Source organism: Poecilia reticulata, linkage group LG5 (genome assembly GCF_000633615.1).
Source record: "Poecilia reticulata strain Guanapo linkage group LG5, Guppy_female_1.0+MT, whole genome shotgun sequence".
Lineage (NCBI taxonomy): Eukaryota > Metazoa > Chordata > Actinopteri > Cyprinodontiformes > Poeciliidae > Poecilia > Poecilia reticulata.
Genome location: NC_024335.1, coordinates 14,404,609 through 14,428,120, shown reverse-complemented (window position 1 = coordinate 14,428,120; position 23,512 = coordinate 14,404,609). Strand labels below are relative to the sequence as shown.

Here is a 23,512-nt window from a genome sequence, read left to right as displayed (position 1 = left end):
CTTTTGCATATTGTGTGGATGTAGCTAAGGACAACCGCATGTTAGCATTGCAAGTGCTTTGGGATGAGGATGGAAGTTAGTGTATTTTTCTTTTTTTTGTTTGTTTTAAACAAAAAGATTATTGTTTTGACTAAAGTTTAAGCTTTAGACAAATAAACTAACTTCCATCCTCTTTCACCAAACCACCACTCCTCATCAAAAAATAAATACATAAACAAAACATAAACCATAAACAAGTCTATGCCTTAAAAWTTTTTTTTGAGTCATTAGAGTACTAAATATGTTTAAGAGACGAGTTATCAAGTGCCTAATTTTGTACATCAGCATCAAAGATGTGGCCAAAATACATCATCAGACTACAAACCATTTTTTTTAGATATCCAAAGAAATGTTGGCAGGTTGGTTTAAATGGTGATCAAAGTGAGCTACAGAGTTACTGGTTACCAGTATGAGGTTATACAACAGTATAAAAATAATTTCAAAACCTCTTAAATGACATTGTTTTGGTGCTTTATTTTTTTCTCTTAAGTAGATGCCAAAGGGTCTGGCAGAATGACAGCAGTTTTCTGCTAATGAGAGACACTAGGTTTTCCATAGACGACATTTACACAATAGCTATAATTTTGCATTAGGTTGAGTTAATTGGCTTAACTTTTTTACTCATAACAGTTGGAAAACACAAAATTGTTTAATAGGGTTACTATTTATTTACTGCATTTTTTGAGTATTACAGAGCTGTGCAGCCCACCATCAATCTAACAAATATAATGTATAAAAAGGGAACACTAGTAAATTAGACAAATGACAACTGAGAATAGCATGATTTTTTTTATTTAGACAATCTGTGACTAAACATTTCCTTTTTGTTGGTTAGAATTTAATCGGTGAAGTTTCAGTGCAGCTCGTACAGAAACAATAAAAAAGTGGAGAAAAAAAACATGACAAAGAAATGAAAGTCACAGACAATTGAAGCACAACTGAACTGAAATTTAACTGCATCGTAATTCTTCAACCTACACCCTTTATGATGTAATATCAAAAGTGCTACCTCCTTGTCAAAGCTGTTATACGGGGTAGACTTTTAGTGAGGTATCCTCTTTTTACACTATTATATGTAGTTCAATACAAAGGAACAAAGACAAAGACCATATTGGGCCTTTAAAAAGGTTCTTGAAATATAAACATCCTTATGTTCAACTTTTTTGGACATTTTCTGGAGAAATGTTTGAATTTAAAGGTAGCCAGTATCTTTTAAGGTACTGTCTGAACATTTTGTCCCTTATGCCATAAACCATCGGACTGATGAGCCTTGGCATGACCTGAATCAGTAGAGAAATTACATACCGAATGGCTAGAGTATCTTTTGGAAACAAAAATGACAAGCCCTCTATTGATATACTGTGAATATAGCTTAGCATGCACAACAACAGCTGAAACCCATGAAGTAGGACAGTGTTCCTTGCTTTCTTTGCATTTACTGAAGCAGCCTGTGCAGTGAAAAGTATTTTAAAGTATGCATAAAAAAGAATGAGCCAAACAATGACTAGAAACAAAATGTTGGTTACATCTTTCTTCTTTGTAAGGATCGGGTCTGTAAAAAYRTTAGCCMAYAAGCARAARATCCTGGAATGAAAGTATTCTGCAGGTCTCGTGGCAATAATTATGAACAGATCTGGTAAGATTGTCAATAAACTTAGGACCCATATCACAGTGATCACAATGTAAGTTTTCCTGACCGTGCAGATCTGAGGGTGGCGGAGAGGGAAGCATATGGCCAGGTAGCACTCTAGAGCCATGGCAGCAAGAGTTAAGGGATTGTTTAGACCTGTAGATACGGCAAGCATGAGCATGATGATGCAAAATGAGACATTGAGTGTGAACAAAATGTAACTAAGGACTTGGAGGAGGATCATCAAWGCCAGCATGAAGATATCGTTGATTACCAGGTGGATGTACAGGATGTAACGAGAATTTGTRTTGAAAACCTGAAACAAAGAACAAGATTTTTCAGAAACAGAAGTAAAGGTAAGTGTGATATTTTAGCRAGTCTACTTCTAAGTTTCAATTTCTAAAACTCATAGTGGGAAATGGATCCCAACTGGTTAAATTGTGTTTTTGTTTTCTGACATCTGAAGTCAGAAGACATATTTACAGAAGTCAATGTTTTCTGTAAATATCTCCCAACGTCAATATAAGAAATTTATTGATGTTATCTAACCTCTTTGCAATATTTTAAGTGTTCTTAAAATGCATAAAATTGATACCTGATGTTTTCTGAATATATGAACCAGAGTCCCATTAATGTAGATAATGGCAAGGGAGAGGGCCACAGTGATCACATTCTTTAAGATTGCAACATGAAGCGGGTCCCGGTTGACTGTAGTCGTCGTATTCATGCCAACRTTTAGAGGGTTTKAGGATCATCTGACAATGTGCCAAACTGTGGAGAAATATTCAGCAGGTTATTGATAAAACTTTGGAAAGGCTAGAAGATAGCATTTAAACTCTGAGGTTTTAGTGATGATTAGCACACTTWAAACTATTAAAAKGAATACAAGCAGTATTTAACAAAAATATGATTATGAAATACTAATAGTACTATTTTGTTTCAAAAATATTGTGTTCAATTTAGCTCTTGAATGGTTCCTGTAAATTATTCAGATCATTATTTTGTGCAAATTTACATTTTTACTTCAAGCTCATCTATCAAAGATGACAGGCAGCAGTTCTTATCCCAAAAACATTACATTTACTCACATTTTTCATTTTCAGATGCATGTGTTTTGTAATGATTCATTATCACAGCAACAATATATGTTTTATGTCAGGCATTTTCACACTACATTGTTATCTTTGACAACACTTTATACGTTTTATCAATGATTTTTTTTCTCCACTGCTGCAACCAATGAGTCTTCAAACCAAAAAAACATCTAAACACATTTTACAATAAGCTGCTATTTATGAATACAATGGTTCTAACATAGAAGAAAAATTTAAAATCACTAAATGACAATTTACATATACTGCCTGTTGCATTTTTTCTTACCTAGAATTTTTCTTTTTATGTACTAAGGACTCATCAGCTGTTTAAACAGAAACAACAGCACACACATACTCACCTGGTGATGGTTATACAGGGTTATGCTGCAGACAATGAGGCAGGTCTGCATATCCCAATATATAGTTGATATGCAGAAAAGTCATGGGAATAAAAATATAGTCAAGGGTGTGTGTGTGTATGTGCGTGCGTGTGCTTCTCTTTTTGTATGTTGTGTGTATGCATTGGGATGAGAATGGAAATTASAGTATGTGTTTAAAGCTTGTTTTAAATACTAATTGCCACTACTTTATTTTTTTTACAAAAATAAAATGTAAAATAAAAGTAACTCTAWATGGTCTATAGTGTAAAAATGTTTTAGCTGTGACAAATAAATATGTAAAACAGAGTTGGTGTACAAACTGTGGCCAAAGGACGTTGCCATAGACTGCATATTTTTGATGGGCCTAAATGTGACTAAATAAATTAGACGCGGAGCAGAAAGTCCTGTACTGAGTGACACGTCTCAAGTGACATTATTTTGGACCCAAAGGCTAATTYTACAGCTGTGTCATGACTTGGCACACATGCTACATTCAGTTTACCTTCTACTTKTGCAGGCCTTTCAGGGCCTGCTGCCTAAAAGCACACGAGCTGGTGATGCTGCCACCACCTGGTGTGTTTTTGGTGAGCTGCAGTGTTTGGTGTCTCCCAAATGTAGCTGAATGAATGAAGCCTGATCTCATTGATTGAGAACACCTGTGCATCCAATTAACTGCCAGCAGGTGTGTTGGGTATAAAAGGAGGATTTTTCTGCTCTGACATGGTCACGTCTCAGCAYGAGTTGTTGCTAGTTTGGTCAGCAATGTGCACAGACCCAGTAACTTTMAATACTGTTTCTCCCACATGAYATCTGTAAATGGCTGTTTGTTTAATTYAACTCATTTGTGAAATTAGWAATAACTTCTCAGAGTTAACTGCTTTTGCTGGTGTGGTTRTAATAGTGATGGCCTCATGAAGCAATTAAGCTTTCCAGCCTTTTGCWTTGYTTGAARGYTCCTTACTGTTTCATTCATTCCTCATTAGTGACATCTGCTGCTAAAACTAACAGCTTTGTCACTCAGATCATACCTCCCAGGGGTGCCCAAAGTCGGTCCTCGAGGGCTGGCATCCTGCATGTTTTAGTTCTCTCCCTAGTGGTACTAACAACCTTCTCATCAAGTCAGTGTTCTGCTTAGGCTTTCTAATGAGCCATCATTTGATGCAGGTGTGTAAAACCATGGAGAGAACTAAAGCATGCAGGATGCCGGCCCTCGAGGACAGACTTTGGACACCCCTGCTCTAAACACTAGTAACATTATGACAGTTTTTGTGAAACTCATGTTTCAAAGGAGTCAATTAAATCCTATGTAACTGTCTCGGTTTTTTATTAATTTATTTATTTGTAGCCAGACTGATCCTGGTATAGGTTGACTGTCAGCTGAGTAGTAACTTTTTTGTTTTTTTGACTGTTTTAGTGTCTCGGATAGCTAGAAATACTGAATGGACCTTCCAGACACACATCTGGATATATGCTAAAATCACTTGAGACACACAGACTGCTAGCATCATTTGGCTGGACATCTGAACTAGTTCACTTTAATGAGTAGCTTTGCAATAGCCTACCCTTTTCATTTTGGAGAAATTTGGTTTAACAGTTGTATAATTGTCAAGCCACATTGTGTAACAGCAGCAAATAACTGGCAGGTTAACTGGAACAATACGAGGTTGCAGCAGTTTTAACTTTTTTTTCTTTACACAGTAGCACAAATGTTGCATCATGTTTAAATTTTAAAAATACAGAAGAGCAACTGCCATGTAAATAGGCCTCTTTCTACTTACATAATGCCACAAATGATCATCCTTAGAACCACTCTTATTATCTGAATCAGTTTTTGAAAAGCTCAATTTCACACTGAAGTTAATGAGTCTGAGCAACATTTTGTAGTCAGTAATGGATTACATGGGATATCCTGCATTAAAAAAATAAAAAATAAAATTTTCTGATTTCCTTCTACCACTGGCTTTCAGTGCTGCTTATGGAAGCAGCAGGCAATTAGTTTTATTTTAAAACTCACTACCCAATGGACATTTTGTGAAAATAAAAATTGAGTTCTACCTCCTTGTGGTCCTACTGCCATCTGCAGAAATGCACTTCTCAGTCAAATGACCAATTAGTCAGGAAGGTCTTACACACTGCTCACACCCTCTTCCTGTTCTCTGCTGCACTACAGCTCCTCCCCCACAAAGGAGCCTGCTGTGAATGCTTAGGCCAGTTAGCAACGCCACTGACAGCTGAAGTGGTTTTACTGGAGTTGTTTTTCCATCAGCACAACTTCAACACAAGTTAAGTAATGCAGCTTTAAGAATGGGGAATATTTCACCTTAAGTAATGTCAATTTTTCAGTTTTTCCATCAACCATACATAATTTGTACATTTTATGTATACATAGAACACTTTTTTTTTCATTTAAGACAATTCCCATTAATGTTAATGCAGTACAAACACAAACATCTACTTATTTTATTTCAATATTTTTGAAATTCACATTGTATCTTAAACATGTATCTCTGGGTCCTAAGACTAAAAAGACTAAGGAAGAAGTATATCTGCGAACTATTACAATACACCAAAGTTCAATTTAAAAGGCTCTTATTTGAACTGAGTCAACGACCGCACAGTGAATGAAAGCAGACAATCTTTCAGTGATTCAAAGGTGAATCTGATTTTGTTTCCTGTCACACATACAATAATGTTTATTACAGGTCATTCTTGTTTGCTTGAATCAGAAACATGCATTGTCTAATTTTACAGATAGAACAGTGTATGTTTTAAAATGATCTTCTACAGCGACACAAGAAACACTTACGGATGTAGTTTGTTGGCTTCTCCAATGCTGCGCAAAAGATACTTTTTCAAGTATTGTCTAAATGTATTGTCTCGTACCCCGTACACAATAGGACTCACAAATCTGGGAAGAATCTGGACCAGTATGTACCAAAAAAAATATGCATGGACATAGTGTGCAGTAGGCAGAAACCCCAGAAACGTTCTTGCCATAGGAGTTACATATGTTAGCATACACAAAAGTAGCTGAAAACCATGAATCAGGATAGTATTTCTGGCCTTTGCCATTCCCTCAGCTGAGTTAGCAGCATGAGCAGCACAAAAGATCCTGAGGTACGTGAATAAAAGTGTAAGCCAAACTCCAGATAAAAAAATAATATAAGAAACATTTCTTTTTTTTATGCTTATTGGGTGTCGGAAAACAGTGTCTGTGTCGCAAAATACTGTAGAGTTAAACAACCATAGAGGCTCTGTTGCAACGATAAGAAAGATGTCTGGCAAAACTGTTGCAGCGCTTAAACCCCAAATACAGCCAATGAGAAAATATGTTCGTTTGATGGTGCAAAGTGCAGCATGTCGCAGTGGGAAACATACAGCGATGTAGCACTCCACYGCCATCAGAGCTAAATTTAAAGGAGAGTTCACAGTGGTGAAAACAGCAAAGGTAACAATGAAGCAACACAAAGAAGTACTAATTCTGTAGAAGATGTAACTGAGAACAAACAAGCTGATGGATGTAGTCAGCTGGATCATATCGTTCAACACCAGATGAATGAACAGGACGTAACGAGGATTCATGAAAAATATCTGAAAGAGAGGAAAAAAGAAGGATATTTTAAGTGATTTTATTCATTTGGTATGATTTTATTCAATAATTGCCAAAGATATAAAAAGGCTCACTTCATGTTTTCTGAAGGTGTGAATCAGTGCTCCATTAATATAGTTGATGGTGATGCCAAGAGACACTATGAGCACATTTTTGGTCACAGCAGTGCTGAGAGCGTCTCTATAAGTCAAGCTGCTGGACATGTTGCTAAAAGATGAGGAATTCATCTGGTAGATTCAATGTTTGCTTATCTCTATGAACAGACAACATTTACATTAGTATAGTACAACATTAGTATTTTAAATGTTTGAATTTTAAAGGCACATTGTTGTTGTGCTTAGAACAAATTATCTCTGGAAGAGTTTAGACAGTAATTACTGTATATAAATATATTTTTCTTCATATTAGTTGTTGGTGTTCTCATTGTTTTGTAAAATTGTTTTATTTATTCTGACTTTTTAACTAATAAAATAAAAATAAGCAAGCTGAACTTTGCACCGGATCATCTAGTTAGTTAAGTGTTTTGCTTCAGATACAGTAGAAGAGAACTCCTTGCCTAACTCTGTCAATTACTTTCCCGTTGCTTGTGGAGATCCTTGTAGCAAAACAGATGGTTATTGTATGAGAACCTCACTGTGGCCTGTTTTGTCATTGTGTTTAGAAAAAAACATTTGCTTGATGCAAAACTGCCTATAATACTTAAGAAAATGCACTAAGTAATTGATGGGCAACAGAGTCAGGACAGGCCAGCCTGGCATTATGGCACAACTGAACGCATGAATCAGCATGAATGAAAGCAGATTAGATCAACAACTCCATACAGTAAGTCCTCATACAGTATGTTATGTCATATGATAATGACATGTCATGTCCAAATGCACTGATGACGGCAGTAATACAGAAAAGTAAGCTAAGATTTTAGAGAAAATAAATTTTTWWAAAGGAGGTTTTTGTTTTGTAAACCATTTAAAATTAAGTCCTTTAAATATGACAAATATGACATTGCTGTAGCAATATAATGCAAAAAGTGGCGAAAGGTTAAAAACAGGCTATAAAATACCCTATTCCAGTTATTTCTTATCAAAGACAATTCTAAACMAATTGAGTTTTACTCAATGCATTGCAATTTGAATTTGTAATATCTTGAATGTCTTTAAAATTCATCAAAATAAAAATCCATTCTTGCCTTTATATTTTTTGTTTGTTTTACTTTTGCAGATATTCATACTATTCTTTTCCCTGAACACAAAARCATGGCAACACATTCAGAGCAAAAACATTATGCCATACACTTCACCGTCAAACAACTGAATCTGAAACAAATATTTAAGACATACATATATTTCCCATATAATATACCATTAAAACATAAAACATTAATATTTGGAGTATTTATGAAAGATCCCTAAATATCTTTATTTTCCATTCCACAGCCATCATTCAGAAAATACAATAGTTGAAACAATAGAGCMCACATRGGAAGTGCAAAAATGTCCTACCTTAGATGTGTGACTTGTCTGTTTTGCCAGTCAGAGGTTGAGTGTGAAATATTGCTTTATATGAAGGTTCAGTCCTACCAAAGTTGAATGTAGGTATAGTTTTCTCCTGGGTATTACTTAAGTCATTGGAGGTAGTCAAGTAAAAACTGTGCAAACTTATTTCACTAATGTAGTTGTGGCGTAGCGGTAAAAGCATCCGTGATTATTTTGTAATTTCTGTCTGGATCAGTACTGAGATAGGATTACATGGATTACAGATAGGATTTCATTCAAAGTTTCTCTTTCAATGAAAAAGCTTTTCAATCATTTTACTTCCCTTTCTTTCTACGTATGGTAAAGGAAACTTCACAAGAAATGCCTAAAAGAAGTATTAGTCACATAAACTATAGCGAATGTAGATGTTATCTTTGACCAGAACACATCCTCCGCTCATAAAGCAGGTTTGGAAGCATGTTTTTTTTTTTCCAACATAGCTAAAATAATTGTTTCAGAGTAACAATGAAAAACTGATCCATTCACTTGCTACATATCAAGGTCAKGATTTTTGTAATTCCTTCTTACAGGAAGAAAAAACAAATCTGCAAAAGCTCCTGATGTCGTCCTGAAAATTGAATGAAAGGAAGTAGTCGTATTTTGAAATGCAATAATTTAAAAATGTAAATCCCTCTTTATAAACATTCTGGTATTTCAGCTCTATTTCAATAAAGAAATATTTGTTCTGCATATTTCTGGCACAACTCACAGCTCTCACGTTTTGTCCAGATTTGAGGTGCATCCAAAAGGGCTTTTTGGGATTTAAGTYAAGTTTATTTGTACAGCATAATAATACAGTAACCAAWTATGAAACAAACATGTGGGAGTWTGTGATGCAGAACCCTCAAACAGGATGGAAATCATGAGAAAGCACAAAAGGGCATCACAAGGCTTCAGCTGTCTTCCAGAGCTCTGAATGTATTTTTATTTTATTTTTTTTCAAACATCTCACCAGTTACAGGTTGTAGTACAGGGTAAAAGCATCAATGATCAGGAAGACATCAAACCCATCATCACAAAAAGAATCTCCCCAAAATGCAACCCTACTTGCATAGATAAAGACCACCACTATTTAMAATTTAAGCAAAGCAATTACACCATCATAAATTAACGAAAATTATTCAACCCACACAACTCACTACCAACTTATCCAAATATTACACAAAACAGCAACCAAACTTTCAGTCCACTTTAACCCTCAGCTTCACCTGGTGGTCCACCCCAGTGAGATGGATGATTAGGGAATTCCCTCCTAGTGGAGTTTGACCAGGGTGCCATCATGTATGCACACCATGAAGCTAGCCTTCAGGAAGCTGACCTCAAAGACAGAAAAGTTAGTTTTCAAAATAAAAGCATRACATTCCAAATTTCCTGATGGTATTTACCGCAAGAGGGATGCTTCGCAGGTTTACATTTACATCACATTTCTCTAATTATGTATGCAAACGATCAGTTTTAGCTATAATGGTTTGTAATTTTTACAAAGAATTTTACAATAAAGACAACATGCAAACAGGATTCTTTAATCTCATCTAAATTACTGGACAGGTATCCTCTAAACCTCACAAGCTTCAAGGATATAGTTTGTTGGCTGCTCTGATGGTGCACAGCAGATACTTTCTCAAATACTGTTTGAATGTGTTATCTCTCAGCCCGTACACAATAGGACTCAAAAACCTGGGCAGTATCTGGCCCAATATRTACCAGACAAATAAGATATGAACATTATATTTTGGGAACAGAAATGACAGGACATGTTTTGCCATAGGAGCTACATATGTGAGCATGCACAACAGCTGAAAGCCATGAAGTAGGACAGTATTCCTGGCTCGTTTCACCTTTCCTTCAGCTGAACTAGCAGCTTGAGCAGCAAAAAATATCCTTAAATAAGTAAGGAAAAGGGTGAGCCAGACAAGAGATAAAAAGATTATGTGAGAAACATCCCTCTTTTGAATACTTATAGGATGTCGGAACAGAATGTCTCTTTCACAAAATATTGTAGCGTAAAATAGCCTTAGAGGCTCTGTTGCGAGGATAAGAAAGATATCCGGCAAAATCGATGCTGCGCTTAAACTCCAAATACAGCCAATGAGAAAATATGTTCGTTTKATGGTGCAAAGTTCAGCATGTCGCAGTGGGAAACATACAGCGATGTAGCACTCCACCGCCATCAGAGCTAAATTTAACGGCGTATTAAGAGTGGTGAAAACGGCATAAGTAACAATGAAGCAACATAAGGAAGCATTAATTGTTTGGAAGACATAACTAAACACAAATAAGCTGATTGATGTAGTCAGCTGGATCATGTCATTTATTACCAGATGGATGAAAAGGATGTAACGAGGATTCAAATAAAATATCTGAAAGAGAGAAAAAAAACACAGGACCTTTAATTTTCTCCTTAAGCTGCCAATGATAACCATTGGTTTCACAACAATGATATTTCAGCATGACAAAACAGTGATAATAAATGCCCACCTGGTGTTTTCTGAAGGTGTGAATCAATGTCCCGTTGATGTAGTTGATGGTGATGCCAAGAGCCAAGACGATCACATTCTTAGCCACAGCAGAGCTGGGAGAGTCTCTATAAGTCAGGCTGCTCGACTCAGTGACGTTTAAAGATGAGGAATTCATCTGGTAGATCCAGAAAACCCTGCAGTAATATTTMTAATACGAACAATTATGGTCACTCTTCAGCTTCAATGTCTACATATACACTGTATAGTGTTTTCTATTTATGTTTTTTGTTATTATTTTTCCTCAACAATGTTAAGAATATTAATGACAATTCAAACTCTGTGTTCAAATAATAACACTCCCTTGAAAAAAAGACAGTGAGGCCAAATTTCTCTGATGCTATAAAAAGTCAAATGAGGAAGAAAGAAAACAATGGAAATAATTAACATTTATTTAAAAACTAGATGTGTAGGAAATTAAAGTGTGATGCTTTCACAATTTTTCATTTCATATCTTTATCTTTATAAAGAAGTRCGGCCATCTAATAAACACCTCTTAGACRATTCACTTTTAAGTAAACAATTTTAAAAACATATTTTATTTAGAAGACATACACAGAATTCTAGAAGATAAATATAAGAGCATTGGAAACTTACAATGTATCTGAACCAATAAAGACATTATGACAGTAGCAGTATTAACATGTAGTTTGATATAAAATCCCTTTGTTTAACCTAGATGTTTTTTGTGCCACACCATTTTTTTTTTCATACTGTAGAGGACATTAGTGTTTTCAATAAGCACTAAAATGAGGAATACTTATGTATTAGCCCACAGTGGAAATATGTACTAGGTAATGTAGCGAATGTAGAAATGAAATTAATTATCACAACTCCTTAAATGTACATGCTGTACATACAAGTTTCATCAAAGAACTACTGTTGGTCTTTTGTAAAATAAGCACATTAAGGTCTAATAAAGTATAGAATGAAGTGTGAAACAGGAACATATAAGTTCAGAAGAGAAATGTAAAAGGTGATCCTACCTCTGATGGATACTCCAGACTCCAGCTTGTCCAGTGTGGAAATGTCTGAAATATGGCTGATATTCTGTTATTTATGGCCGTTTTAATTCCTCCCAACACGTRCTGAAGATTTGATTTTCTTCTGGGTATTAATTAGTTATTCTGAGGAAATTKAACCTGGGCTTTTTCAGTGCAGAGTAGTTGTTTTATATTTTACTTTATAAACTGAACCTTCTTTTTATAAAAGCACATTTCCCTGGCACAACAACAGACACTAGAGATCAAATATAATAAAAACTTGGAGGAAAAAATATAGGTTTTGCCTTCAAATGTCCAAACTTTCACATTTATCCTTTTTTTTTACTTTTGATTGTATATATTTTCACTTGATCTGACCATCTGGGATATCTTTTTAACTTATTTAATTTTAACTTACTAATTATTCAAGGGTAAAAATAACACTTGTATCTATAGCCATTGAGCAAAGAGCCAAGTTAATCCACRATTTGGCTAATTGTGGATTAAGAAACATTTTAAAAAATGTTTCTTGATTCTGTTCAATAAAATCCCATTTCCAATGAAATGCAAAACATAACTAAAAACAGAATATCATCATTTGCAAATAATTTTCAATCTATTTTAAGTTGAATTCACTCCAAAGACAATATATTTAATATATAAACTGATCAATTTTATTGTGTTTTTGCAAATATTAATTCATTTGGAATTTGACWGAGACTGGGAAAGTGGAGGAATGCCCAAACARCACTTGTTTGGGCATTCCTCATGTGAACAGGTTAATTGGAAACAGCTGTCATGATCAGAACATCCCCAAAGTCTGTTAGTAAGTGAAAAAGCCAAAAATCAATATTGAATGCATTAAAATGCAGCAATGCATTAAAAACCAGCATCATACAGCAACAGTTATTGTCATATGGACTCAGGAACACTTCAGAAAACTAACATCGGTGAGCACAGTTCATCGCTACATCTACGAAAGCAAGTTAAAACTCTACCATGGAAGCAAAAGCCGTATATCAACAACACTCAGAAACACTGCCAGCTTYGTTAGCCAATGTTTTTGGAGTTCTGTTAGGGTTGTGCCTTTATTGCTTTTACTTGGAAACACAKKAAGTATTTTTTATAGTACATTCTGAAAGTTTTGTCTCKTAWCCCATAAACAACGGGACTTAGACAGCGWGGAATGATCTGGATCAACACAAAAGTGACATTTTGTATGTAAATCGTCTGCCCAGGAAACAAGTCTGTGAGGAGCTGCTTTAGCAAAGTTTGCACATACAGCGTCATGCACATCAACATCTGAAAACCATGAAGCAGAATTGTGTTTCTTGCTTTTTTAGCACGTGAACTTGCAGCTTTTGCCACAAACAAAATTCTTAAATAAGTGTAGAACAGAGTSAGACAAACCACCACCAGAAAAAATATATGGGACGCATCTCTCTTATTTTTACTGTAGCTGCTTCTGAACACTCTGTCCCTATCACAGAAAACTCTTGTTTTCAAAAAAAGCAGCTCTTCAGTAATGAAAAGAATAAAGAWATCAGGTAGAATAGTGAGCAAGCTTATCACCCACATAATGCCAATGACAATGTAGGTTTTCTTAACAGTACATATACTGTCATATCGAAGGGGGATGCAGACGGAGATGTAACATTCTGCTGCCATGCAGGCCAGATTCACCGGAGTGTTCATGGTGGTGAGAACAGTCGGCAGGAGGATGAGCATGCACAGYGAGACATAGACGGTGTGGAAGACATGGGCTAAGAAGTAGAGGGACACGCTGACTGTCATCTGGAGTGTTTCGTTTAGCACCAAGTGGATGAAAAGGATGTAGCGAGGGTTGAACCTGAAGATCTGTGAAGTGCATGAGTCCAGAGTTAAATGGCAAGGTGACAGAAAACACTGAAAACATGTAAAACTTCATCTCCTGTGATGTATTTTCTTAGTTTTGATTTAAAATGTAAAATYATGTTAATTTATTAATCATGTTTTTTTGTTTGTTTGTTTTTTTACCTAATATTCTCCTACATTACATGCTGTAAAATGAGTGACAAAGATTGAGAAAACACATATTAAAACATTAAAAATACTTTCTTTAGGAATTTAAGGARCACACTGATTTGTTTTAATTACAAAAAATATCTTCCTATTACCATTCATAAAATARTAAGAATGCCACTGAACTCACAGTTTTGATGTCATCAATAATTGCTCTTCTTATTTGCATGTGTTCCTATGCCATACTGGGCAGTATAGAGTTGTTTTTGAGATTTGAATATAAATATGAACATAATTTACATTAAATTAGATACAATCTGAAAAAATTAGAAATATCTGGGTGAGAAAAATCATATGAGGAAGTTTGGCACAAAAGTAATCATTTTGCCTAAGTGAGTTATAAAAAAATGAACATCAAGAACACACACAAAAACAAAATACACACTTGATGTTTGTTGAATGTGTGAACCATTGAAGCATTAATGGAGCAGGTGATGATGCCAAGTGAAATAACAACCACATTGCCTATAACAGCAGACAAAGAAAACATGCCCAGATTAACTCCAGATCCGGTCCCGTTGCCCTCAGTAACTGTGAAATTTGTGCTGGCAGTTGAAGAGGAGGACATCTGATAAGAAATGAAACGACAAAAGGCACAATTTAAGTCATGAGAAAATAAATAATGTTTGACTGGTTTTAAGTTTGTTACACACTAAGAAGACTGAATCCTCCAGCAGACCTTAGAAAGAGTAGTGTCAAAAGTAATCTGTATTGATGTGGTTCTTCTCTGTTATATAGTAGAATACCAGCCTGAGGATTTATTTGTGTACCTTACTTAAAACACGCCCTCCTTTGTAGCAGCAGACCAATGATGTACAAGTTTACTTTTTACCAAATATATATTTCAGGATAAATGGGAAATAGAAACAAAAAGTAACATTGCAAGAGATAATATTAGCATAACTTAGTTTTGAGTGTATATTACTTTTTATAAAGTTGTAATTTAAAGCTACAGTAATAACTTTTATAAAGATGTATTGTTTTCTTAATTGTGAAAGCTGTCACAGTGTCCTGACAATATAATGAGACCGATAATGTGAATAGATCGAGCTCCTCATCTGCCTCCTCCTTGTGGTCCTACTGCCATTTGCAGAGATGCAATGCTCCCTTTTTGCTGTACAAATAAGCTTGACTTAAACTCAAGCCATGGCAGTGTTTAAAAATAAGATCGATTCTGAAATAAAACCAGCCTGTCTGGGGCCAACAACCATCCCTCCTTTAAAGTTAGTTAAACTMTTCTTTATSTAGATGCTCAGTTTGAAAGTCATGACATGTGATTGCAAAAGAACACAAGCACAGAACACGTTGTAATAGAAATTAAGTGTTTTAATAAAATAAGAAAAACTACAGAAAAATGTAGGAAAAGACATGGAACTCAGGTAGACAATGGGCTGAGAAATGGAAAGATCCAGTGAAGAAAAAGAAAAATCMATTGAAGCACATCTATGATTTAAAAGTCAGATTATATGGCATGACTGTTCAGACTGCTGATGAAGTCTGATGCTTAGAGGGCAAAAAATTGGAAGCAGGTGGCATTCAACTGTTTTGTTAAAATAGCATTAAATACAGAAACTAAATCAGAAGKAATAAACTTATATGGCAAGATCTGATATGGAAAAAGATTAACTAAATGAGGCAAAAGCAGTTGTGAAATAATAGAGGATTCCAAGCATAAATAACAGCCAAAACCCAAACACTCAAGGATCATGACATTATCATGTCTAGTTGTATACAACACAGTTTACTTTGTCTAGTTGGCAGATTCATCATTTGTGTTAACGAACATTTTAACAAGTTAATGAAATGGTTGTTGAGATTGCCCTTAATAAATGCTGCATGAAAATGACGTGTTAACTTGCACTTTGTTACATTCATGTCCAACTACTTACTCACTATCCATTTTCACGCAGGCCACTGGAGCTTTGTTAAAAAAGCTCAGTGTATTTCACAAAACAGAGAGCCAAGACTTTTGGCTCTCTGTTAGGTTTGTACCTTTATTGCTTTTACTTGCAAACATATAAAATACTTCTTAAAGTACATTCTGAAAGTTTTGTCTCGTATCCCATAAACAACGGGACTTAGACAGCGAGGAATGATCTGGATTAATATGAAAATAACATGCTGTACGAAAATGCTCTGCCCAGGAAACAAGTATATGAGGAGYTGCTTTAGAAAAGTTTGCATATACAGCGTCATGCACATCAGCACCTGAAAACCATGAAGCAGAATTGTGTTTCTTGCTTTTTTAGCATCAGAATTTGCAGCTTTTGCCACAAACAAAATTCTGAAATAAGTGTAGAACAGAGTGAGACAAACCACCACCAGAAAAAATATATGGGACACATATCTCTTATTTTTACTGTAGGTGCTTCTATACACTCTGTCACTTTCACAGAAAACTCTCGTTTTCAAAAAATGCAGCTCTTCAGTAATRAAAAGAATAAAGATATCAGGTAGAATAGTGAGCAAGCTTATCACCCACATAATGCCAATAGCAATGTAGGTTTTCTTAACTGTACATATGTTTCCGTGGCGGAGGGGGATGCAGACGGAGATGTAACATTCTGCTGCCATGCAGGCCAGATTCAATGGAGTGTTTCTGGTGGTGAGAACAGCCGGCAGGAGGATGAGCATGCACAGGGAGACATAGATGGTGAAGTAGGAATTGGCAAAGATGTAGAGGGAAATGCTGAGTATCAACTGGAGTGTTTCGTTTAGCACCAAGTGGATGAAAAGGATGTAGCGAGGGTTGAACCTGAAGATCTGTGAAGTGCATGAGTCCAGAGTTAAATGGCAAGGTGATAAAAAACACTGAAAAACACTACTGTGTTGTAACATTTCAGCTTGGATTTAAAACTTAAGATAAAAAAGTTATTTTGCTATTCCAATAGTTCAGAAAACTAAACATTACACAATACATTAAACATCACACTGTAGTTTGATTAAATTACATAGCTGTACTGTCAACTATCATAAAATATGGAAAAGAATGTGCACAAACTCTCTCTGTTCATCACCATGTCAGTTTAACAGTCAACAATAATCACTTTTTACAGTAGAATGCTGAGCATTGAAATATAGAAAAAACACGATGCAATTCTTTAAATAAAGAAAAGATAATTTTTATTATGTTAGATCCAATCTGTAACGAAGAAACCTTTCTACCTAACTATTCAGAAACAAAAAAATGCACATCAATAACACACATTATAAAAAACAATACACACTTGATGTTTGTTGAATGTGTGAATCATTAGCGTATTAATGGAGCAGGTGATGATGCCGAGTAAAATAACAACCACATTGCCTATAACAGCAGTCAAAGAAAACATGCTCAGATTAACTCCGGGTCCGGTCAGGTTGCCCTCAGTAACTGTGAAGTTTGTGCCAGGAGCTGATGAAGAAGACATCTGATAAAACATAAAATTACAAAAGGCATAGTTTAACTTATGATAATAAAAAAAAATACATATAAATGCATAAATCAAGTTTTAAGTTCCTGAAAGACGGATGGAAATCCTCTTGATTAAAACTACAGACCTTGAAAGAGGCGTGTTGAGAGTAATCTGTGTTGATGTGGGTGTTCTCTCTGTAATGTTAACTATGGAACTAGCCTGAGTATTTATTTGTGCATCTCATTTAATACAGACACWCCTATACATCAGAAGTGACCAATGATGAAGGACTTAGTTTTAACTCTAACAGTTAAAACTAAGTTTTAACTGTTAGACGTTTTAACTGGCATTCGATGTAAACTGGAAATAAGTTAACAAAAAGCAATATTGGAAAAGATGATTTTAATATAACTAAGGCACTTATGATTACAAATTATTTTTTTAAATAGTCATGATTATAGAGCTTATACTACATTATGTGTTTCTCCCCCCAATACTTATCAGGATTTCAAAAAGAATCAATATTTTACATAGATTGTTTTTGGTCTTAAGTTGGTTAATAAAACAATGTTATATATAAAACAATGTTAATAAGTTATCTTCATAACTTCCACAAAAAGTTGCTTTGGATCTATTGTTATCTTTAAGGTTGACAATATCCCAGTTTGGTTGTTTTTAAAAATGGCTATGTGAATAAATCTGTCGTTTGCATTATGTTTAAATGAGGCTAAAAATGGAAGAAACCAGGCTGCATTTACTTGGGTCCTGCTGTTACTAAAAAGTACAGTTTCATAATATATTGTTTTCGTACACATTAAATTGTTGAGAAAAGGGAATTTAACAAGGTTTTTTAAGAAACATTTTAATAAGATTCAATACAGTTGATATACAATGACTGAACAAAAAGATTAAAAGTACATGCCCCACTGTGCTACTGTGGGCTTATCTTACACAGAAAATATCCTTTTAGGTGCTTTCTGAACGTTTTGTCTCGTACACCATAGATAATTGAGCTAATAAATCTTGGTAATATTTGGAACAATAAATAACAAGCAAACAGAGCATCTAAATAAGAATCACGAAACCATTGCCACACCATATTTTTTACAAGGTGTTCTGCATACGTTGCCATACACAACAGAAGCTGAAACCCATGGAGAACGATTGTGTTCCTCGCCTTTTTAGCATCTTTACTTGCTGTTCTTGCTGTGAACATTATGCGGAAATAGATAAAAAAGATAATGCACCAAACTAAAACCAGATATACAATGTAGGTAATATTTCTCCTCTCTATAATTCTGGGATTTTTAAAAACAAGTTCCCTGATGCAAAACACACGTAATTTAAAATAGTCCTGTGACTCCGTAGCCAAAGTCATGAAGAGATCAGGGAGAACAGACACCAAGCTGGTGATCCAGATAAAAGAGATCAGCAGCCGTGTTTTCTTAACTGTGCAGATCTGAGCGTGACGGAGAGGGATGCAGATGGCGATGTAGCACTCCACTGCCATGCAGGCCAGGTTCAGCGGGGTGTTTTCAGTGGTGAAGAGGGCAATCAGTATAAAGAAGCAACAAACAGTCATGGGCATCCAGTAGAGGATGTAGCTAATGATGAAAAGTGCAACAGTCAGCGTTACTTGGATCATGTCATTAATCACCAAGTGAACAAACAGGATGTACCGGGGATTTGTATTGAAGATCTAAAGAAACACAAAACAGAGCACATGTATTGGCAGTGACAATGATAGAAGTAAAAAAAAAGAAAAACATATGGCCCAAATAAGATGTTAGATTTGATGTAACCAGCCACTTATTCTACTCTTTGATTCCTGCAGAGGGTTTAGGTTCTCAAATATTGAGAAACAATTGTTTTCTGGAGGAGTAGACTTTGTTGGAGTTTTAAATTTAACAAAATTGCCAATATTAGACCGTGATGTGTGTAATGCCCCAGTTTGACACTATGAAGCTTACCAGGAATTGCCTGCACTCTAAAGAACTATCCCCCACATTGAAGAGTGAAGTGCCGATCCGAAAGAGGTAGCTGTTATGTTAGTTCAATATGGAAGCCTGGCCAACACAGACTGAACGGCTTTGTTCACTTCCTCAGCTGTCATTGATAACAGGCAGACAACAATTATAAATACAAGGAATCAAAGTCAATCAGAGAAAGTCCAGACTGAGCTCTGAAACGAGATTATAATCGAGCTGAATTTCTCAGGAAGGCAACGCAGGCAAGGTTTTATGCAATATATTGGAATATTTAACTATAAATAGAGTGGAATTGTTCATTTAAATTAAAAATAAAACAGTACTGGTTCACAGTTGAAGAAACGCAGCAAGTTAAAGTTATAATTATAACACAAAAGCTAACAATGGTTTGTATAAAATCATGTAGCCTTTTAAAACAACTAAGAAAATTGTATTTCCAGACCTAAAAAAGTCATTTTTTGCCTACATGCAACAAAGATGTAATTACTGCATGCACATAGTGAGAAAAGTACTTTTGATATCTGAGAATTTTAAATACAAGTAATTTTTTAAAACCAATGCCGATCCCTTTAGTTTTTATTAGTCGTATGCCTCWAATTCCTTAATTTCCCTTGGCAGCCATTAAGCTGCAAAACTCTTGGGTGGACCAAGCGCTGCCTTCCAGATGCAGCTCTTGATCAGAGCTGCAGTTTTCCAGCTACTCACCTGGAAAAGCACCACTACCCTACAATTCCCTCACTCCGCTCCTTCAGACTAGCCAGTAGTAAGTAGCAAACACTTGGTGGAATCATGCATCTGCTAAACTCGTTATACAAGCTAAGTCTCAGTGCAACACTGGCTTAAAAAAAGTTAAAAGGTTAGTAAAGGGCAGATGTTATAATGACTTCCTGAAAGCAGAGTTTGATAAAGGAGTTTTTAAAGACACAGAGGCCCAATTTTATGGCATTAAAACACAATGTCAAATTTCTTAAGTTATGTTTGATATGTAGCAATTCTATAACAACCAAAGGTAATGACTTCATTTTGCAATAAATCGGCACTACGTCCCTGTAAAATATGTAATAATTACTAAAATAGTGTACACATAAGCTTACTATCAATCATTATGTATCTCAGGATGGAATGAACTGTATTGCAAACCACAATTTCCTGATTTGTACATATAAAAATCATGTATCCTTATACTTCCATGTCACATTTATATGCTACTTTGTGTTGTTCTGTCACATATAATCACAACAAAATACATTGACGTTTGTGGCTATACTATTAGAAAATGTGAACAAATAAAATTGGTGAGTACTTTGCAACACGATACATTTCATTGTCTTCTGCTTCAATGTTAATGTAAAAATCCTGGCTAAATCAGAATGACTAACAGAAAATCATAACACTAAAATTTGTTTTCCATTTGATTATTCAATAAATGTATGACTGAGGCAGTAAATGTTATTTAAATGTCTGATCTTACCTGGTGTTTAGAGAAGGTATAAATGAGTCCCGCATTGATGTAGTTGATGAAAATACTGAGGGCCACAACAATGAGGTTCTTAATCAAAGCCTTGGAGAAGGAATCTCCATATCGTACAGCCACTGTGACATTGGCAGCAGACACATTCATTTCTTTAGATCTGTAAAAGAGAAAAGTAGAAAGAGATACACAGAATTACTGTTTCTTTATCAAATTGTATTTACATAGAACATTTACAAAAGTGACCAAAGTGCTTTAATAATTACAACTTCATAAATATAAAATAAAATATAACTAAGTTTGATGAAAAATATGATGACAAAATTGGCAGTATAATACTAATAAATTCACAATACAAATAAAATCCAAAACATGCATAATTTGAGTTGCAGCAATTTTCTTACACACTACATATATACATAGTATGTCTTGTGTAAGACCTTGTTTTACACAAGACAAAGTCTTGTGTAACAATCACAAGACCTTGTTAAAGTTGTGCAATGCCTGAATTATTCCCTTCTACTGATACCAAAGTAACAACAAATTAAATATTTCACTCAACATTTTACTGGCATTACTGTGAAATTAATATTTACTTATTGAGCGTGTCATGTAAGGCAAAAGGTCAATTTCAGTTTGAACTCTTAAGCTCAGAATCATTAAACTTATGGCACTATAATACATTATAAGTTGCACTATAATATAATGAGTTAAAGAAGAAGAAGAAAAACAAATTAAATTCAGAAACACACCTAATTAGAATTTTGCAGTTTGCATGCATTGTGAAAAACAAAAACATAAATTTACAGCAGACAGTAAAAGTTGCAGATGTATTTAATATCAAATAGAATCACTAACCTCAAGTTCAGGATCCCCGCATTGGATAAAATCTTTTTTTCTTTCTTCACTTGTTCACCACTTAGGAAGGATACAATATATTAAGTAAGAATAAAATATATTAAGTAATCCATTTAGCTCTTAAAGGTTTACTATTGTTGTTTCCCTCCTCTTTAACTGTTTTTTAAATTTTTTTTGCTGTTGTTTTAATGCCAAATCTTCGTACGAGATCTACTTGACAGATTCAAATAAGACTAATATTGATATTCCATTCTTTATATAGTTTGGACGGCATCAGTCTAAGGGCTCATGGGTGTGCCCGTGCATACGTAGAAATTAGCAATCCTCTTGGATTGCTGTTGTGTTGAACGACGGCCACAGCTAAAAGTTGGAGGAAACCAGCCCTCAAGGCCTGGATTTCAATACCCCTTCGTCAGTGTTTCATTAGTAAGACTTATAAGTTCATGTTTACAAGTTTATTGAAAATAAACTCTGAAATAATGTTTTGCCATTATTGTCCTGGATTGTCCATAACAAACATCATGTTCATTCATTATGGTGTCCATATGTGCTCTCAACACCAGGACACCCTAGGCAGCAGTTCATTGACCCACTTTGTTGTAGACTCATCAAATCCGTGGCCGCATGTCTTGGTCACTCAGGTAAAGAGAGGTACAGAGCTATCCACTGACCACTACCTGGTAGTGCGTTGGATTCAGTAATGGGATAGGATGCCAGGTCAGACCTGGCAGGCCCAAACATTTTATGAGGGTCTGCTGGGAACGTTTGGCAGAGTCTCCCGTGACATGGAGCTTTAACTCTCACCTCCAGGAGAACTTTGAACACATCCTGGGGATGGTGGGGGGACATTGAATCTGAGTGGATCATGTTCTGTGGTTCCATTGTCGAGACAGCTTATCGGAGCTGTGACTGCAAGGTTGTCGGTGCGTGTCACAGGGCAACCTTCCTACCCGCTGGTGCACACCTTCGGCGAGGGATGCTGTCAGATTGAAATAGTCCTATTGGGTCTTTTTGGCCTGTGGGGCTCCAGAAGCAGCTGATGAGTACAGGCAGTCGGGGCGGCCGGCAGCTCAGGTGGTTACCGAGGCAAAAATTCGAACGTGGGAGAAGTTTGGATAGGCCATGGAGAAAGATTTACACACGGATTCAAGGCGATTTTGGTCCATCATCCAGCATTTCAGGAGAAGGAAGCAGTACAGCACCAACACTGTTAGTGGGGATGGCGTGCTACTGACCATGTCTTTGGACATTATGGGCCGATGGACAGAATACTTTGAAGACGTCCTCAATCCCACCAACATACCTTCCATTGAGGTTGGGCTCTCAAATCTCTGGTGATGAGCTTACTGAGGTGGATAAAGAGCTCCTCTGTGGCAAAGCCCCGGCATTTTATTTCAAGACCGGTCAAGACTGCAAATGTGAAAATATCACTAAACGTACAGCATACAGACCAGTTTATTGGTTAAAATCGTTGTTTTCAGTGGATGCAAAACGCACCGATTAAAATCCAAGCAATTACATGTTTTTGTTACTCCCCCTCCACTCCCCACCTTTCACTCGCACGCGGTGCTCAAAGACATGCGCAGTGGTTTTCTCTCAGCGGCAGAAGATGCCGTTTAATCGTCAGTAGTAGAACAGAGCTGCATAAATCATAAATCCTATGGCCACAGCTAACTCAGCAGTGCTTCGCTTTCACAGACGGTGGGGACAACGTCTAACTTTTTTCGTCACTTAGAAAACTAGCTTAAAGAAAAATTAGCTCCRTTGACGTGATGTTAGCAAAGCTAGCTGTATAGAGACACATAAGCATTGGTGATGAAAAAAAGTCACTCACTGACTGCGCTGAATTTTTGTGCGGAGGTGTTGACTGACGTGTCGCAAATATAGGACCACGCTGTGTCCAAAAGTCTGCAATATAAGTCTGCAATATATTGATGTGACGTTCAAAAGCAGTC

At 35.8% G+C, this 23,512-nt stretch overlaps 6 protein-coding genes across 6 annotated transcripts; all 6 read right to left on the bottom strand.

Moving 5' to 3' along the window:
- Window positions 1-877: 877 nt before the first annotated feature.
- Window positions 878-2,429, bottom strand: LOC103464812 (olfactory receptor 11G2-like). Its single transcript, XM_008409179.1, has 2 exons — window positions 2,265-2,429; window positions 878-1,985 (listed from the first exon to the last, which is right to left on the bottom strand). Exons 1-2 carry the CDS (start codon window positions 2,394-2,396, stop codon window positions 1,194-1,196), a joined length of 924 nt encoding a protein of 307 aa, XP_008407401.1. The 5' UTR covers window positions 2,397-2,429; the 3' UTR covers window positions 878-1,193.
- A 3,233-nt stretch (window positions 2,430-5,662) lies between these two features.
- LOC103464811 (olfactory receptor 52A5-like) lies at window positions 5,663-10,648 on the bottom strand. Its single transcript, XM_008409178.2, has 3 exons — window positions 10,604-10,648; window positions 6,828-7,006; window positions 5,663-6,734 (listed from the first exon to the last, which is right to left on the bottom strand). The coding sequence occupies exons 2-3, from the start codon at window positions 6,978-6,980 to the stop codon at window positions 5,946-5,948; spliced, it is 942 nt and encodes a 313-aa protein (XP_008407400.1). The 5' UTR covers window positions 6,981-7,006; window positions 10,604-10,648; the 3' UTR covers window positions 5,663-5,945.
- LOC103464809 (olfactory receptor 52A5-like) lies at window positions 9,311-10,946 on the bottom strand. The gene is made up of 2 exons (XM_008409177.1): window positions 10,764-10,946; window positions 9,311-10,645 (listed from the first exon to the last, which is right to left on the bottom strand). Exons 1-2 carry the CDS (start codon window positions 10,917-10,919, stop codon window positions 9,857-9,859), a joined length of 945 nt encoding a protein of 314 aa, XP_008407399.1. The 5' UTR covers window positions 10,920-10,946; the 3' UTR covers window positions 9,311-9,856.
- A 1,912-nt stretch (window positions 10,947-12,858) lies between these two features.
- LOC103464851 (olfactory receptor 9A4-like) lies at window positions 12,859-14,413 on the bottom strand. The gene is made up of 2 exons (XM_008409218.1): window positions 14,231-14,413; window positions 12,859-13,641 (listed from the first exon to the last, which is right to left on the bottom strand). The coding sequence occupies exons 1-2, from the start codon at window positions 14,411-14,413 to the stop codon at window positions 12,859-12,861; spliced, it is 966 nt and encodes a 321-aa protein (XP_008407440.1).
- An 861-nt stretch (window positions 14,414-15,274) lies between these two features.
- LOC103464808 (olfactory receptor 4C12-like) lies at window positions 15,275-17,420 on the bottom strand. Its single transcript, XM_008409176.1, has 3 exons — window positions 17,386-17,420; window positions 17,073-17,255; window positions 15,275-16,608 (listed from the first exon to the last, which is right to left on the bottom strand). The coding sequence occupies exons 2-3, from the start codon at window positions 17,253-17,255 to the stop codon at window positions 15,826-15,828; spliced, it is 966 nt and encodes a 321-aa protein (XP_008407398.1). The 5' UTR covers window positions 17,386-17,420; the 3' UTR covers window positions 15,275-15,825.
- Window positions 17,421-18,147: 727 nt separating this feature from the next.
- LOC103464807 (G-protein coupled receptor 183-like) lies at window positions 18,148-20,849 on the bottom strand. Its single transcript, XM_008409175.1, has 2 exons — window positions 20,700-20,849; window positions 18,148-18,939 (listed from the first exon to the last, which is right to left on the bottom strand). The coding sequence occupies exons 1-2, from the start codon at window positions 20,847-20,849 to the stop codon at window positions 18,172-18,174; spliced, it is 918 nt and encodes a 305-aa protein (XP_008407397.1). The 3' UTR covers window positions 18,148-18,171.
- Window positions 20,850-23,512: the final 2,663 nt, after the last annotated feature.

Bases quoted from the DNA above. Each gene is read 5' to 3' on its own strand.
- LOC103464807 (XM_008409175.1), bottom strand. From the start codon at position 20,849: ATGAATGTGTCTGCTGCCAATGTCACAGTGGCTGTACGATATGGAGAT. The intron at 18,940-20,699 runs GTAAGATCAGAC...GTGTTTCTTTAG, and splicing joins ATACCTTCTCTAAACACCAG to ATCTTCAATACAAATCCCCG.